Genomic DNA, 15424 nt, shown 5'->3' on the forward strand with positions numbered 1-15424 from the left:
AGAGAGGGAGGGACAGAATAATAACAGCCATTTTTTCGCTGAAAAAAAATAATCCACAACCCAAAATATACGTTTTTATTCTAATAATGAAAAGAGAAAAAAACTCAAACATTAGCAGAGGAATCAAACTGAAACGGCTGCCTGAAGAACTTTTCTACCAAAAACTGCTTCCGAGGAAGCAAATACATCAAAACAGTAGAATTTAGTAAATGTATGCAAAGAAGACCAAGTTGCTGCTTTGCAAATCTGATCAACTTAAGCTTCATTCTTAAAAGCCCACGAAGTGGAGACTGATCTAGTAGAATGAGCTGTAATTCTTTGAGGCAGGTCCTGACCCGACTCCAAATAAACCTGATGAATCAAAAGCTTTAACCACGATGCCAAGGAAATGGCAGAAGCCTTCTGACCTTTCCTAGAACCAGAAAAGATAACAAATAGACTAGAAGTCTTCCTGAAATCTTTAGTAGCTTCAACATAATACTTCAAAGCTCTTACCACATCCAAAGAATGCAAGGATCTCTCCAAAGAATTCTTCGGATTAGGACACAAAGAAGGGACAACATTTCTCTATTAATGTTGATAGAATTTACAACCTTAGGTAGAAATTTAAATGAAAACTGCCTTATCCTGATGAAAAAGAAAGAGGAGATAATTCGGAAACTCTTCTAGCAGAAGAGATGGCCAAAAGGAACAATACTTTCCAAGAAAGTAGTTTAATTGAAAAACAATAATAAAAATGTGGTGCTACACAAATGATCTGGTGCTTAGAATCCTAAGTGCTAGCAGTCCCAAATGAATAATATGAAACTATGATCTGAGAAAAGGATTGAATGTGCTATCTGTTCAATCAAAGAAGGACCAAGGCTGCACAGAGGTCTAAATGCTTTATTACTAAATATATACACTTGGGATTCACAAAGAATCTGGGTTGTCTATTCTCCACCCAAATTCCAAACAGACAAAACACACACAAAATTAAAAAGCATGAGAGGCGAAAAAGCGCAAAAAACGCTGAAAGAATACCAAAATCTTGACTAGATACTGCAGTATGCGACTCACAAAAGCTTGCTAAAAAACAGCTGATTAATAATTTAGAGTTGAAAAAAACACACACATGTATCAGGTATTAGATTTAGCACTGCCAAAAGAGGTATATGGGGCAAAAGAATATAACCAGCATGATAATAGAAGTCTTGTAAGTTCGAAATTGTTCCCAGGCACTTGAGTGTTCAAAACACGCTCTGGTATTAATATAAACGAACTTCTTATTGCTGTGCAAAAAAAACAGATGTAAGAGATTCCCCAGCCAGGCACTCGAGTGCTAAAAAAACACGCTCTGGCTGGAATATGAGGAACTTCTGATTATTGTGTTGTCAGTTAGAAATACAACTAGCGCTATGCGCTAATAACTGTGTATATGTTTACTTCATCTGTAAATGGACATCCAGACAAGATCCGCATACCAGAACCTGTGAGGCCATGCCAGAGCTACCAGCAACACAAACGGTTGTTCCATGATGATCTTGGAAATCACTCTTGGAAGAAGAACGAGAGGCGGGAAGATATAAGCAGGTTGGTAACACCAAGGAACTGCTAACGCATCCACTGCTTCCGCCTGAGGATCCCTGGACCTGGACAGGTACCTGGGTAGTTTCTTGTTTTGATGGGAAGCCATCAGATCCATTTCTAGAAGACCCCACATCTGAACAATCTGAGAAAACACATCTGGATGGAGCGACCACTCCCCCGGATGTAAAGTCTGACAGCTGAGATAATCCGCTTCCCAATTGTCTATACCTGGGATATGAACCGCAGAAATTAGACAGGAGCTGGATTCCACCCAAGCAAGTATCCGAGATACTTCTTTCATAGTTTGGGGACTGTGAGTCCCACCCTGATGATTGACATATGCCACAGTTGTGATATTGTCTGTCTGAAAACAAATGAACGGTTCTCTCTTCAACAGAGGCCAAACCTGAAGAGCCCTGAAAACAGCACAGAGTTCTAAAATATTGATTGGTAATCTCACCTCTTGAGATTTCCAAACCCCTTGTGCTGTCAGAGATTCCCAGACAGCTTCCCAACCTGAAAGACTTGCATCTGTTGTGATCACAGTCCAGGTTGGTCGAACAAAAAAGACCCCTTGAACTATACGATGGTGATCTAACCACCAAGTCAGAGATAGTCGAACATTGGGATTTAAGGATATTAATTGTGATATCTTGTATAATCCCTGCACCAATGTTTCAATATACAAAGCTGAAGAGGTCTTATATGAAAATGAGCAAAGGGGATCACGTCCAATGCTGCAGTCATGAGACCTAAAACTTCCATGCACATAGCTACTGAAGGGAATGATTGAGACTGAAGGTTTCCGACAGGCTGAAACCAATTGTAATCGTCTCTTGTCTGTTAGAGACAGAGTCATGGACACTGAATCTTTCTGGAAATCTAAAAAAGTGACCCTTGTCTGAGGAATCAAAGAACTTTTTGGTAAATTGATCCTCCAACCATGTCTTTGAAGAAACAACACTAGTTGATTTGTGTGAGATTCAGCAGAATGTAAAGACTGAGCTAGTACCAAGATATCGTACAAATAAGGAAACACCACAATACCCTGTTCTCTTATTACAGAGAGTTGGGCACCAAGAACCTTTGAAAAGATTCTTGGAGCTGTCGCTAGGCCAAATGGAAGAGCGACAAATTGGTAATGCTTGTCTAGAAAAGAGAATCTCAGAAACTGATAGTGATCTGGATGAATCAGAATATGAAGATATGCATCCTGTAAGTCTATTGTGGACATATAATGCCCTTGCTGAAAAAAAGGCAGAATAGTCCTTATAGTCACCATTTTGAAAGTTGGCACTCTTACATAACGATTCAAAATTTTCAGATCCAGAACTGGCCTGAATTAATTTTCTTTCTTTGGGACAATGAATAGATTTGAATAAAAACCGAGACCCTGTTCCTGAAACGGAACTGGTATGATTACCCCTGAAAGCTCCAGGTCTGAAGCACACTTCAGAAAAGCCGGAGCCTTCACTGGATTTGCTGGGATGCGTGAGAGAAAAAATCTTCTCACAGGAGGTCTTACTCTGAATCCTATTCGGTACCCTTGAGAGACAATACTCTGAATCCATTGATTTTGGACACAATCTGCCCAAATGTATTGGAAAAATCTTAATCTGCCCCCTACCAGCTGAGCTGGAATGAGGGCCGCACCTTCATGTGGACTTTGGGACTGGCTTTGGTTTCTTAAACGGTTTGGATTTACTCCAACTTGAAGAAGGTTTCCAATTGGAACCAGATTTTTTGGGGGAAGGATTAGGTTTCTGTTCCTTATTTTGTCGAAAGCAACGAAAATGATTAGAAGCTTTAGATTTACCCTTAGGTCTTTTATCCTGAGGCAAAAACATTCCCTTCTCCCCAGTGATAGTTGAAATAATCGAATCCAACTGAGAACCAAATAACTTATTACCTTGGAAAGAAAGAGATAGTAATCTAGACTTAGATACCATGTCAACATTCCAATATTTGAGCCACAAAGCTCTTCTAGCTAAAATAGCTAGAGACATAGATTTAACATCAATTTTGATAATATCAAAAATGGCATCACAGATAAAATGATTAGCATGTTGAAGCAAACGAACAATGCTAGAGAAATCAGGATCCATTTCCTGTTGCGCTAAACTTTCCAACCAAAAAGTTGATGCAGCTGCAACATCAGCCATAGAAATCGCAGGCCTGAGAAGATGGCCAGAATTTAGTTAGATAAGATTCAAGTTTCCTATCTAAAGGATCTTTAAAAGAAGTACTATCTTCCATAGGAATAGTAGTACGTTTAGCAAGAGTAGAAATAGCCCCATCAACTTTGGGGATCTTTTCCCAAAACTCCAATCTAACTGCTGGCAAAGGATACGATTTTTTAAACCTTGAAGAAGGAATGAAAGAAGTACCAGGCCTATTCCATTCCTTAGAAATCATATCAGAAATAGCATCAGGAACTGGAAAAACCTCTGGAGTAACCACAGGAGGTTTATAAACAGAATTTAAACGTTTACTAGTTTTAATATCAAGAGGACTAGTTTCCTCAATATCCAATGTAATCAACACCTCTTTTAACAAGGAACGAATATACTCCATTTTAAATAAATAAGTAGATTTGTCAGTGTCAATATCTGAGGAAGGATCTTCTGAATCAGATAGATCCTCATCAGAGGAGGATAATTCAGTATGTTGTCGGTCATTTGAAATTTCATAAACTTTATGAGAAGTTTTAAAAGACCTTTTAGGTTTGAAAAAGGCGGGATGGCAGACAAAGCCTTCTAAATTGCATTAGCAACAAAATCTTTTATATTAACAGGTATATCATGTACATTAGATGTTGAAGGAACAACAGGCATTATACTATTACTGATGGACACATTCTCTGCATGTAAAAGCTTATCATGACAACTATTACATACCACAGCTGGAGATATAATCTCCACAAATTTACAATAAATGCACTTAGCTTTGGTAGAACTGTTATCAGGCAGCAGGATTCCAACAGTGGTTTCTGAGACAGGATCAGATTGAGACATCTTGCAAATGTAAGAGAAAAAAACAACATATAAAGCAAAATGATCAATTTCCTTATATGGCAGTTTCAGGAATGGGAAAAAAAATGCAAACAGCATAGCCCTCTGACATAGAAAAAGGCAAGAGACACATAGAAATGGGGTTTTAAATAATGAAATTATTTGTCTCCAAGTATGACGCACAACGTAACTTAAAATGTTTTGGCGCCAATAACATCCGGAAATGACACACTCACGTAATTGAAGACGCAACCTGTGCAAGAAACTCGGCGTCAACTAAGACGCCGGAAATTACGAATTTGCGTCAACAGACGTACCTTTGCGCCAAAAAACTATTGCGCCAAGAATGAAGCAATAAACTTTGGCATTTTGTGCCCTCGCAAGCCTAATTTTGCCCCCGAATTTAAATGAAAAAACAGTCAATTGAAAAAAGACTATACCCCATGTAAGAAAAATATTTGCCCAAATATGAAACTGATAGTCTGCAAAAGGAAATATACATAAACCTGACTCATGGCAAATATAAGTACAATACATATATTTAGAACTTTATATTAAAACATAAAGTGCCAAACCCTAGCTGAGAGTGTCTTATATAATGAAAACATACTTACCGAAAGACACCCATCCACATATAGCAGATAGCCAAACCAGTACTGAAACAATTATCAGTGGAGGTAATGGAATATGAGAGTATATCGTCAATCTGAAAAAAGGAGGTAGGAGATAAATCTCTACGACCGAAAACTGAGAACCTATGAAATAGATCTCCCGTGAGGAAAACCATTGCATTCAAAAGGTGATACTCCCTTCACAACCCTCTGACATTCGCTGTACTCTGAGAGGAATCGGGCTTTAAAAATGCTGAGAAGCGCATATCAACGTAGAATCTAAGCACAAACTTACTTCACCACCTCCATAGGAGACAAAGTTTGTAAAACTGAATGAATTGTGGGTGTGGTGAGGGGTATATTTATAGGCATTTTGAGGTTTGGGAAACTTTGCCCCTCCTGGTAGGATTGTATCTCCCATACGACACTAGCTCATGGACTCTTGCCAATTACATGAAAGAAAATGAGTGATTGTGAACCTCATTTGCATATCTTACCCAGAATCCTTTGCTACATTGGAACCCGTCTATCCAGATGTTTTCTGGGGAAAGCAAGCCTCCTGACTTGTTTAGATTTGTTTCTGGCGAGCCTGCAGGTCCGACAGACATATGATAAATAGGCCTCAATGAGTTATTTTCTTAATAAAAAGATTTAAACATAAAAATCCTGTATATGTGTCTATATGAGCATGTATGTATATATATATATATATATATATGTGTTTGTGTGTACATTAATTAAGAGATAAGTTCATAATTAAAATAAAAAAAGTTGTACTTGGCTCCTCTGTATGTTTAATGTGCATTAATTCTACGAAGCAAATACTTTTTACTTACCAGCCAATGACGGCCTCTGAACCTCGGACTGAGCCCCTCGGTTGCTGACAGCATGCTTTGCTTTTATTATTTCTTTCTCTTCAGATTTATCTTTAGCCTTTGAAGAAAAAAACACAAAACACAAAATGCAAATATGAATTAAATAGATTCCCTTAAACCTGAAACTTTCAGCTGAGACTCAAAGCTTATAAAAAGTTAGTAGGTGAAGATATTATTCTGACTCTAAACATCATTACTAGAAGATGCAGAGTTCAAAAAAATGTAAGTAATGTGGATAAAATTTCACTTTTCAACAAGTATCAAAGCATAATTGAAAAGCACAGACAGCAATCATAGTGATAATAGCAGCTGACTAGAAGACTCCTAGGGGCCGAATTACTAATGTCTGTCCGACATGATACCCTGCAGCGTATTATGTCCGACAGACATCGCTGAAGGCGGACAGCCTACGCTGTCTGCATTCAGCATTGCACAAGCAGTTCTAGTGAACTGCTTGTGCAATGCCGCACCCTGCAGATTCGCGGCCAATTGGCCGCTAGCAGGGGGTGTCAATCAACCCGATCATATAGGATTGGGTTGATTGCTGTACGCCGTTTAGAGGCGGCAGATACAGTTAAGGAGCAGCGGTCTTAAAACTGCTGCTTCTTAACTGCGGTTTCCGGCGAGCCTGAAGGTTCGCGCGGAAACAGGGCGATATGACCCCTTTCGGGCCATCATAAATCGGGGCCCCAAGAATGCTCCGTACTCATTAGTAGGTTTATAGAACTAGAAGAATCCTTTTAGTGCGAGCATTTGACCATTGCATTGCTCTATATAATCTGTTTACTGCACCGGCAAAATGATGATACATTCCCTATGTTCTGTATTTAACAGGTTCATTTAACATTGTACTCAAAAGATTTCATGTATATGAATGAGCAGCATTTACATATGTCAAATTATTTATGAATTTATTTTACTGAAAAGTGCATGGGTGCGTTTACGTTTTTAATAAAAGCATGTTTGCAATATACTTCCATTACCAAAAATGTTTATAGTAAAAGTCATTACTGTTTTTCAGCAGCATACACACATATGCTGTGAGTGCCCCATGCACCAGCATTCAAACAACACCCCTTTGCAAAGAGACAGCAGTGGCTTGTATCACTCATATTCTCACTACATACCCCCACCAGTTCTCTGAGCAGGTGTTTGAATCCTAATCCTCTAGTCACATGTAGCATATGTGCGTATACTGCTGAAATAGTAATAACTTTTACTAGAAGCATATTTGCTAATAGAAGTAAATTGCAAAAATGATTCTATTTAAATTGAAATGTATTCATCTAAATGGAATTTTGACCTTTCTAGCCCTTTAAGTAAAAGCTGTTTAGGTTTATACTGAAACTATTACTTAATTATTGGTTTTGTACTTCCTATTAAATTTCAGTGGCTGATTAGGGCAATTGCCGCTATGTTACTGGCAGAGAAGGAAACTATCACCAAACCATAAAAAGTTTTTTCTTCTTTAGGTTAAGAACATAAGTTAAAAATAATAAAACCCTGAAATACAATTTCAAATCCCCTCTTTTAGATAAAACTAAAGAAAAAAGTTGACCACTGTGTTCCTTTAATTGCACACACAAACCACTATTTTCCAATAATACTGCTACTCTAGATAGTATGTGCATTATTCTTATGTACTGATTTGCTTGTTGGAGAGGGAAGTTAGTAGGGAGCAGGGGATGCACTTTAAAAATTAAATATTGCAGGCATTACAAATCAGATTACTCTGCTAGTAGTGTATAGTATCTTACAATCTATTTCTTTCATAAGGTGGTGAGAGGCATGGGATTCACTCCCTGGCCACTAGGAGGAGGTAAAGTTTTCCAAAACTCTCAAGAGCACTCTATCCCTCCCACCTCACTGGTATGCCAGTTTAAACTTAACTGGAAGGGTGGTGAAGAACGGACATGCTCTTCAGATTTTCTTGAGACAGGGGTTCTCAGACTGAGTTGAGGCCCAAATTTTGCGTAATCTGCGTAGTTTGCATGCTCCTTTTTCTATTATTTTGTATTACTGTGTCCACTATTTTTTATTATATTTTTTTTTTTGTATTTTATAGCATGATCCCGACACTCTGGTTATTTATCGTGCTCCCTGGTGATTAATTATAATATAAACTTTATTTTGTGCATTCCGACTTTTTCTACACAGTAGTAAACGCTGATTCTTGTTACTGTGTTTGTGCTCCCGCCTTTGAATACCATTCTATCTTATATAAATGTTGGCTCTGGAGAGGTTAATTTGTCATTATTCATGGAGCATTCTGGAATTGTCCCTAATGTTAAATGTATATTTTGCAATTAAATCCTTTCACACCTCCAGCTAATCAGTTTTATTTTTTTGCTGCTCTTGCCTCTAAAGGAGTCTGTCCTTCTTGTATTTGTATAGTCCAAGGGAGTTCTTCAGGATTTTCTCCAGATTTTAGAAATGATATGCATTCTACTGTATCTGAGATGATGGCAGCTATGCCTCCTCCAAGTAAGCACAAGAAAGTCTCCAAGAAGCAGCTTTTATCTGATGTAACATACACTTCTAAATCTGCTGTAAAGACTCAACTGAATGGTGCAATGGTCTTCCAACAAATCCAACTTCTGCTTTTAAAAAGATGTTCCCTTTTCCTACTACTAGTGTGGAGCTTTGGGAAACAATTCCAAATGTAGGCAGTGCTATTTCTACTCTTGCAAGAAGGGCTAGTATTCCTCCAAAGAATAGTACCTCTTTTAAAGACCCTATGGACAGGAAATTGGGTCTTTCCTCAGAGGGGCCTTTATTCAAGCAGGATATTTATTTAAACCAGCAATTAGTATTGCTTGTGTGGCAGCAGCTACGACACTTTGATGTAACAATTTATCTGAACAGATTTGCTGAAGATTTCAAATCTTGTTTGAAACAAATTAGTTCTGCAAAAGCCTTTATTTGTGATGTCAAGTTGAATGCCAAAAAACATGGCTCTGTCAGTCTTGACAAGGAGAGTATTGTGGCTCAAATCTTGCTCTGCTGATATGATTTCTAAGTCTAGACTGCTTACTCCTTTTAAGGGAAAGATTTTATTTGGTCCTGATTTAGACGCTATAATTTTTACTGTTACTAGAGGTAAAGGAGCTTTTATTCCTCAAGACAAGTCTAAGGGGAAAAGGTAAATTTTCAAACCATTTTCGTTCCTTTTGTCAGTTAAGGAACCAATGATCCTTCTCCTCTAATTAGAAACAAGGACTCTTTCAGATCTTCCTGGAAAGCTAGTCCTTCATGGAACAAGTTTTAACAGTCCAAAAAATCTTCCTCCACTCCTAAATCACAATGGCAAATTAAGCCTTTTTCATAAAGCCTGGTCTCTAACTGTACAGGATCCTCAGGGATAGAGGACGGGTTTCAGATTAAGGTCACCCAGGGGAAGGTTTCTTCTATCAGTGTATAAGAGTGGGCAGAAGAATGACTATGGACAGGAGTTTCACTCTCAGATGTTGTCTCCTTCAATCTAGTCAACCCCCTTAATAATTCTAATAATTAAAAAAGTTTGAGCCAGATTACAAGTGGAGCAGCATTTAAAGGTCCTGCTCAAGCACTGACTCCACTAGAAGTAAGCTTTTTACTCGCATCGCAAAGCGCTTGTATTAGAAGACGAATGTAAACTATTTCGCTCGCCCGCTAACACAGCACACGTAAAAGGCCAAACTTCGAATATTTCATTCGCGATAACGTATTTACCCATAAAAGTCAATTAAACGAAAAAAGTGGAAAACACCCTAGCTGTGCGCAATCCCGATCGCATATTCCCAAGTGTACTAACCAGACATGAAAAAATATTTCACATTCCAATGTTCTTCACATAGCAGAATATGTTCTATTTATTCATAAATACATATTTCTATTTATATCTAATGGTATTTTGGTATAATATATAAATATATATATATATATATATATATACCATTATGTATACATGATTATATATAGGTAAAGATATATACATATATATATTTGAATATGTATTTAAAAATACACAGAACATGGATGTGAGGGCGATCTGGCTGCGACATCTGTCACCCCATTGATTGCTAGGGTTGATTTGGCTGATCTGGTTGGCTAGGCGGGTGTCCCCTTCCTCCCTCACCGCTCTATATGCGTCCCTCCCGAAACTGAACGCTCGGTCGCAGAGGATGGCCACTCCCGGTAGAGAATCATGGATCTTCGGTCCAAGGGTATATGAATAGCTGCGCTCCTCTGCTAGAAACTCCAAACAAGCTTCAGTTGGACGAGAAACGTAGGGTAGTCAAGCTCCAAGTCTTCAGACACATCCAAGTTAGGCGCTGCATGTGACAGTATGCCTTTCTTTAAAAAAAAAAAATAATAAAAAAAAAATACACAGAACATATTCCCCTATATGAAGTACATTGTAATGTTAAATATTTACAGTAAGTACACAGTATAACACTTTTTTTAAAATATGAATATTGCATAAATATATTTTTAAATGTTTTCAACTACTTAACTGCAAAGGGCTCCAATTCACTTTGCTTGCCTGAGACCTCATATCTTTGAGCCTTCATAATTTTTGTCTTGTGCAATATGTTTTATTTTAATCATTTCAATTAGATAGTGTTATTATGAGTGTAATATACTTTGTAATGTATTTTTGATGTATTTTGTTCCACTTTTTTGTTTCACGAAACAGTTAACCAGAGCACACGCTATCCCAACGAGCATTAACTATTAACAGTTGCTCTCAAGCAAATGCGTTTACTTTTAACTTGAAATACTAGAGAAACGCACACAAAAACCCACAATAAACTTCCTTTTTGCATAACTGTTATTGATCCACTCGTAATCTGGCCCTTATTTTGCAGGCGTGTCTAAGTGTTATGTCGACCAAATTTTGTAGCAATTGTTTTAATGGCTGGAAAACTTCTCAAAATAAAGTGTATATTCTCTCACAGACAGTTTTTCAGACGCATTGGAATGTGACCCCCCTTCCACCTTCGAGATAAAAACGCTGTCTGTGTACAGATAGCAGAGCAAAAACAGTGGCAGCAGAAATATATGTGAAACAGTGTAACTTAAAGGCATTTTCATGTATACATACTAAACTAATATTTGCATACTGTATATATATGTTCCTTAATAAGCAAAGTGGTAATATAAACTGCTAATACCTTGACTATTGATTAATCATTTGTTTATGGAATCATGAAAAGTTTTCCATCCCTTACAAAGGAACAAGAGTGTTCGGGTTTGGCCTGAACTAAAGGTGGCGACCTTAACCTAGATTCCAGAATGGTGGCACCCATAATCAGAGGGAGGTGCATGATATGTGTTTAAAGTCCCTTATTTATTTTGCTCCTGTCACTCCAGTAGATATACTATTACATCTATCTGTCATCCTATCTAAAAAAAGTTTGTAAACAGAAACAGAATATGGTTAATGTAATTGCCTACCAGAGAGGACTACAATCATTTACTTCTAACAGCCAACGATTTAATACTTGAATTATGATTTTTTCTATTTTGTTTATCTTAAGGACTGTAATCTATAAAAAAATTTAACCTGCTTTTAAAATAGCAGATGCATTTTCTTTTTAATGTGCAAAATATAAGCCTTTTGGCATATTCATTTACAGTCTTGTCAGGAAGTCACAGGGACTTCACAAGAACATTTATAGTCTGGGGGCTTTTTTATTTTGACAATTCATAAGAAATAGTTATCAAAAAGGAGCAGAAAGCAATTCAAAAATGTGCTACTGGGGATATAAAATTATTTGATATTTTATATCTTTGTTGTAGGATCAACTGAGAATACATTTAAAGCGCATCCTGGTGAGTCTAAGAAATGCTTGATGCTATCCAATGTAAGATCTGACTTTCAAAGCTTTGTTTCCATAACTGCAGATATTTGGGGCTATTGATGTTCCATTTTAGTTTTACACAATTCTGCAAAGTATATCTGAGGCAGTAGACCCCACAGGGATGTTTACCCTATCACTCCAGACAGGCTTGCCTTCTGGGCAGAGCAAGAGGGGCACCCACCCTGAGGCCAGTGCTTTGTGAGTCTACACTGTCAGGAGTGAGGGTATGAGAAGGTGCAATGTACAGCCATTATTTAGTGTATTTAGTTTAGGAAGAAGTGCTTATGGTATCAGGCGGTTTAATAGATAGTATTATTCTTTATATAAGTAACACTGAATGTTGGGACCAGGTGAGCCATACAATGGACTGGGCATCAGGAGCAGAACTACCATTGGTGCAGCAGGTGCAGGTGCTGGGGGGCATAGCAGCCAGTCTACACATGTGCATAATGTATACAATCCTAATGCAGGGGAGCCTTTCAGTAGTGCATATATATCCTCAAAATTATTATACAGAGCAGCATGTATTTTATTACTATTGCTTAAAGGGACAGTAAACACAAGAATTTTTGTTGTTTAAAAAGAAAGATAATCCCTTTATTACCCATTCCCCAGTTTTGCATAACCAACACTGTTATAGAAATACACTTTTTACTTCTGTGATTACCTTGTAGCTATGCTTCTGCAAACTGCCCCCTTATTTCAGTTCTTTTGACAGAATTGCATTTTAGACAATCAGTGCTCACTCCTAGGTCACTTCACGTACATGATCTATATGTAACACATGAACTAATGCCCTCTAGTGGTCAAAATGCATTCAGATTAGAGGCAGTCTTCAAGGTCTAAGAAATTAGCATATGAACCTCCTAAATTTAGCTTTAAACTAAGAATACCAAGAAAACAAAGCAAATTTGGTGATAAAAGTATTGGAAAGTTGTTTAAAATCACATTCCCTATTTAAATCATGAAAGTTTTTTTTTTACTTGACTGTCCCTTTAATACAAAGATACCTTTAGGGGGCCCAAAATAAAGTTTGCACCAGAGCTCGCTGTTGAGTAGGTCCACTGTGGCTGGGTATAAAGGGAGAGGTTGAATAAGGAGGCTGGGCTGAGGGTCCCACAAATTTATTTGCCTTGCCCAGAGCCCCTCAAATGCTAAGAGGGGCCCTAACTCTAGAGAGTTATTTCCCAGTAGTATAAAATTTCATATTTAGTTATTGCATTTCACAGGGACAGTAAACACCTCTTAAAGGGACACTGAACCCAAACTTCTTTTGTGATTTAGATAGAGCATGGCATTTTAAGCAACTTTCTAATTTACTCCTATTATCAAATTTTCTTTATTCTCTTGGTATCTTTATTTGAAATGCAAGAATGTAAGTTTAGATGCCGGCCCATTTTTGGTGAACAACCTGGGTTGACCTTGCTGATTGGTGCATAAATTCACCCATCAATAAAAAAGTGCTGTCCAGCGTTATAAACCAAGAAAAAAGATGCCTTCTTTTTCAAATAAAGATAGCAAGAGAACAAAGAAAATTTGATAATAGGAGTAAATTAAAAAGTTGCTTAAAATGGCATGCTCTATCTGAATCATGAAAGAAAAAAATTGGGTTCAGTGTCCCTTTAAGTGGTGTAAAATTGTGCTTGTACTACACACGCCCTGAAGTGGCTGAAATGCAAATTCTGTGACCGGTAAATCAGCTGTTTTAAGCAAATTACAGTATTTTAAAGAAAATCTAGGTTATTGAATTTTATTTTTGTCCCCTCTAGTGAATGTGGCACCATTTTTACACAAAACAAAGTTTAATTTTCCTTTAATTTGATTTAAAATTGAAATGTACCCATGCACATTTCAGTTTTGACCTTTCTATCCCTTTAAAGAGACAGGGAGTCACACATTTTGTGTCATGCATTAAAAAAGTCTTACATGTCTATAAAGTTTTTTTTTCTTTTCATGTAAAAGCAAGTGCTATGGATTTAACAAAAGTACCGTCTCTGAGCAAAGACCGTTTTTACAAAAATATTAGCCACTTTGAAACTCTAATGAATCCTGTATGTTCATGAGGTAAGTTTTATGTATATGTGAAGTATCATAGAAATATTACATAGCAATAGAATTATTCTGCTTAAATGTTTTTGGAAAAATAATTAAACACAAAGGGGCCAATTTATCAAGCTCCGTATAGAAGTCTAAAGACCGCTGCTCCCTAACTTGTCTGCCTGCTCTGAGGCCGCGGACAGAAATCAACCCGATCGGGTTGATTGACACACCATGCTAGCGACCGATTGGCTGCAAATCTGCATGGGGCGGCATTGCACCTGCAGTTCACAAGAACTGCTGGTGCAATGATAAATGCCGACAATGAATGCTGTCTGCATTTATCGATGTGCAGCGGACATGATACGTTACATTGTATCATGTCCGCTCGCACATTAATAAATATACCCCTTAAAGTGAAAGACAATCTTAGCATTTGTGAAACGCTAGGATTGACCTTTGGAACAAATAAAGGGGACTTTCATCTCTCAAGCAATAAATCGTTCTGCCGTGGGCTGCCTGAGCAGCTCAGTGCGGCAAACGCCTGAAACAAATAAAGGAGCTTTCTTTATACTTCATAAATGAACGTCCTCTTTATTTGTTTCAGTGGTCAATAGTAGCGTTTCACAAACGCTAGGATTGACTTACGCTTTAAGGCCACCCGCAAACGGCAAATTTGTCAGTTTGAGGGTGTGATAATTAACCAGCCATTACAAGTAGCTAGTTATTGCTCCCGCGATCTCTGGTTAATTTTCTAAAAGTGCCCCAAATATAGAGAGCATTTTTTTCATTAAAAACAACTGCACTAGACAGTTTTTAGGGTCTGAAGTTGGTGGCCCTGGTGGGAGTGGGGTGTTAAAAAAAAAACGGCACATTGCGGTCTATGGGAACTGTGTGTTCCCAGTAAATAAATATGTATATGGCAACATACATATATATTTATGTGTTAATATGTGTATATACACATATTAGCACATAAATATATATGTATATAGTCATATACATATATATTTAAAAATATGCTGCCATCACTGCACTAGTACTTACCCCTTCGCTGCGTGAGGTTCTGATGCCGTCTCTGCCAGCATCAGAACGAGGCTCCCATTGGAGCCTATGGAAGCACACTCTCATGAGCACAATTCTTCCGTGCAATACTAACGCGGGGTCGCTTTGGCATTGCACATAACCTGTAATACCAGTGCACATTGGTGTTCTCTGGTATTACAAAGAGGAGCGCAAATATCGCTTCAGTGAAAGTGATATATTGCACTCCACTTATAATCTGGCCCTAAGTATGGAAATTTACGGCCAGATTATGAGTTTTGCTTTATGAGCTGTGCGGTGCTAACAAGCAGTTTTTTTCTCACCGCTCACTTACCTACAGTACTTGTATTACGGGTTTTTACAAACCCGGCGTTAAAAGACAAGAAGTGAGCGTAGAGCAAAATTGAGTTCCATAACGCACTCCAATACCA

At 37.8% G+C, this 15424-nt stretch overlaps 1 protein-coding gene across 2 annotated transcripts in view; it reads right to left on the minus strand.

Moving 5' to 3' along the window:
- MYLK3 (myosin light chain kinase 3) overlaps positions 1-15424 on the minus strand; it is a 107267-nt gene that overhangs the window by 57781 nt on the left and 34062 nt on the right. For both annotated transcript variants that reach the window (XM_053701886.1, XM_053701895.1), the window contains one exon: positions 6028-6124. In XM_053701886.1, coding sequence (XP_053557861.1) covers positions 6028-6124 — 97 coding nt within the window. The remainder of the gene's footprint in view (positions 1-6027; positions 6125-15424) is intronic.

This window comes from Bombina bombina, chromosome 1 (assembly GCF_027579735.1).
Source record: "Bombina bombina isolate aBomBom1 chromosome 1, aBomBom1.pri, whole genome shotgun sequence".
Classification (NCBI taxonomy): domain Eukaryota; kingdom Metazoa; phylum Chordata; class Amphibia; order Anura; family Bombinatoridae; genus Bombina; species Bombina bombina.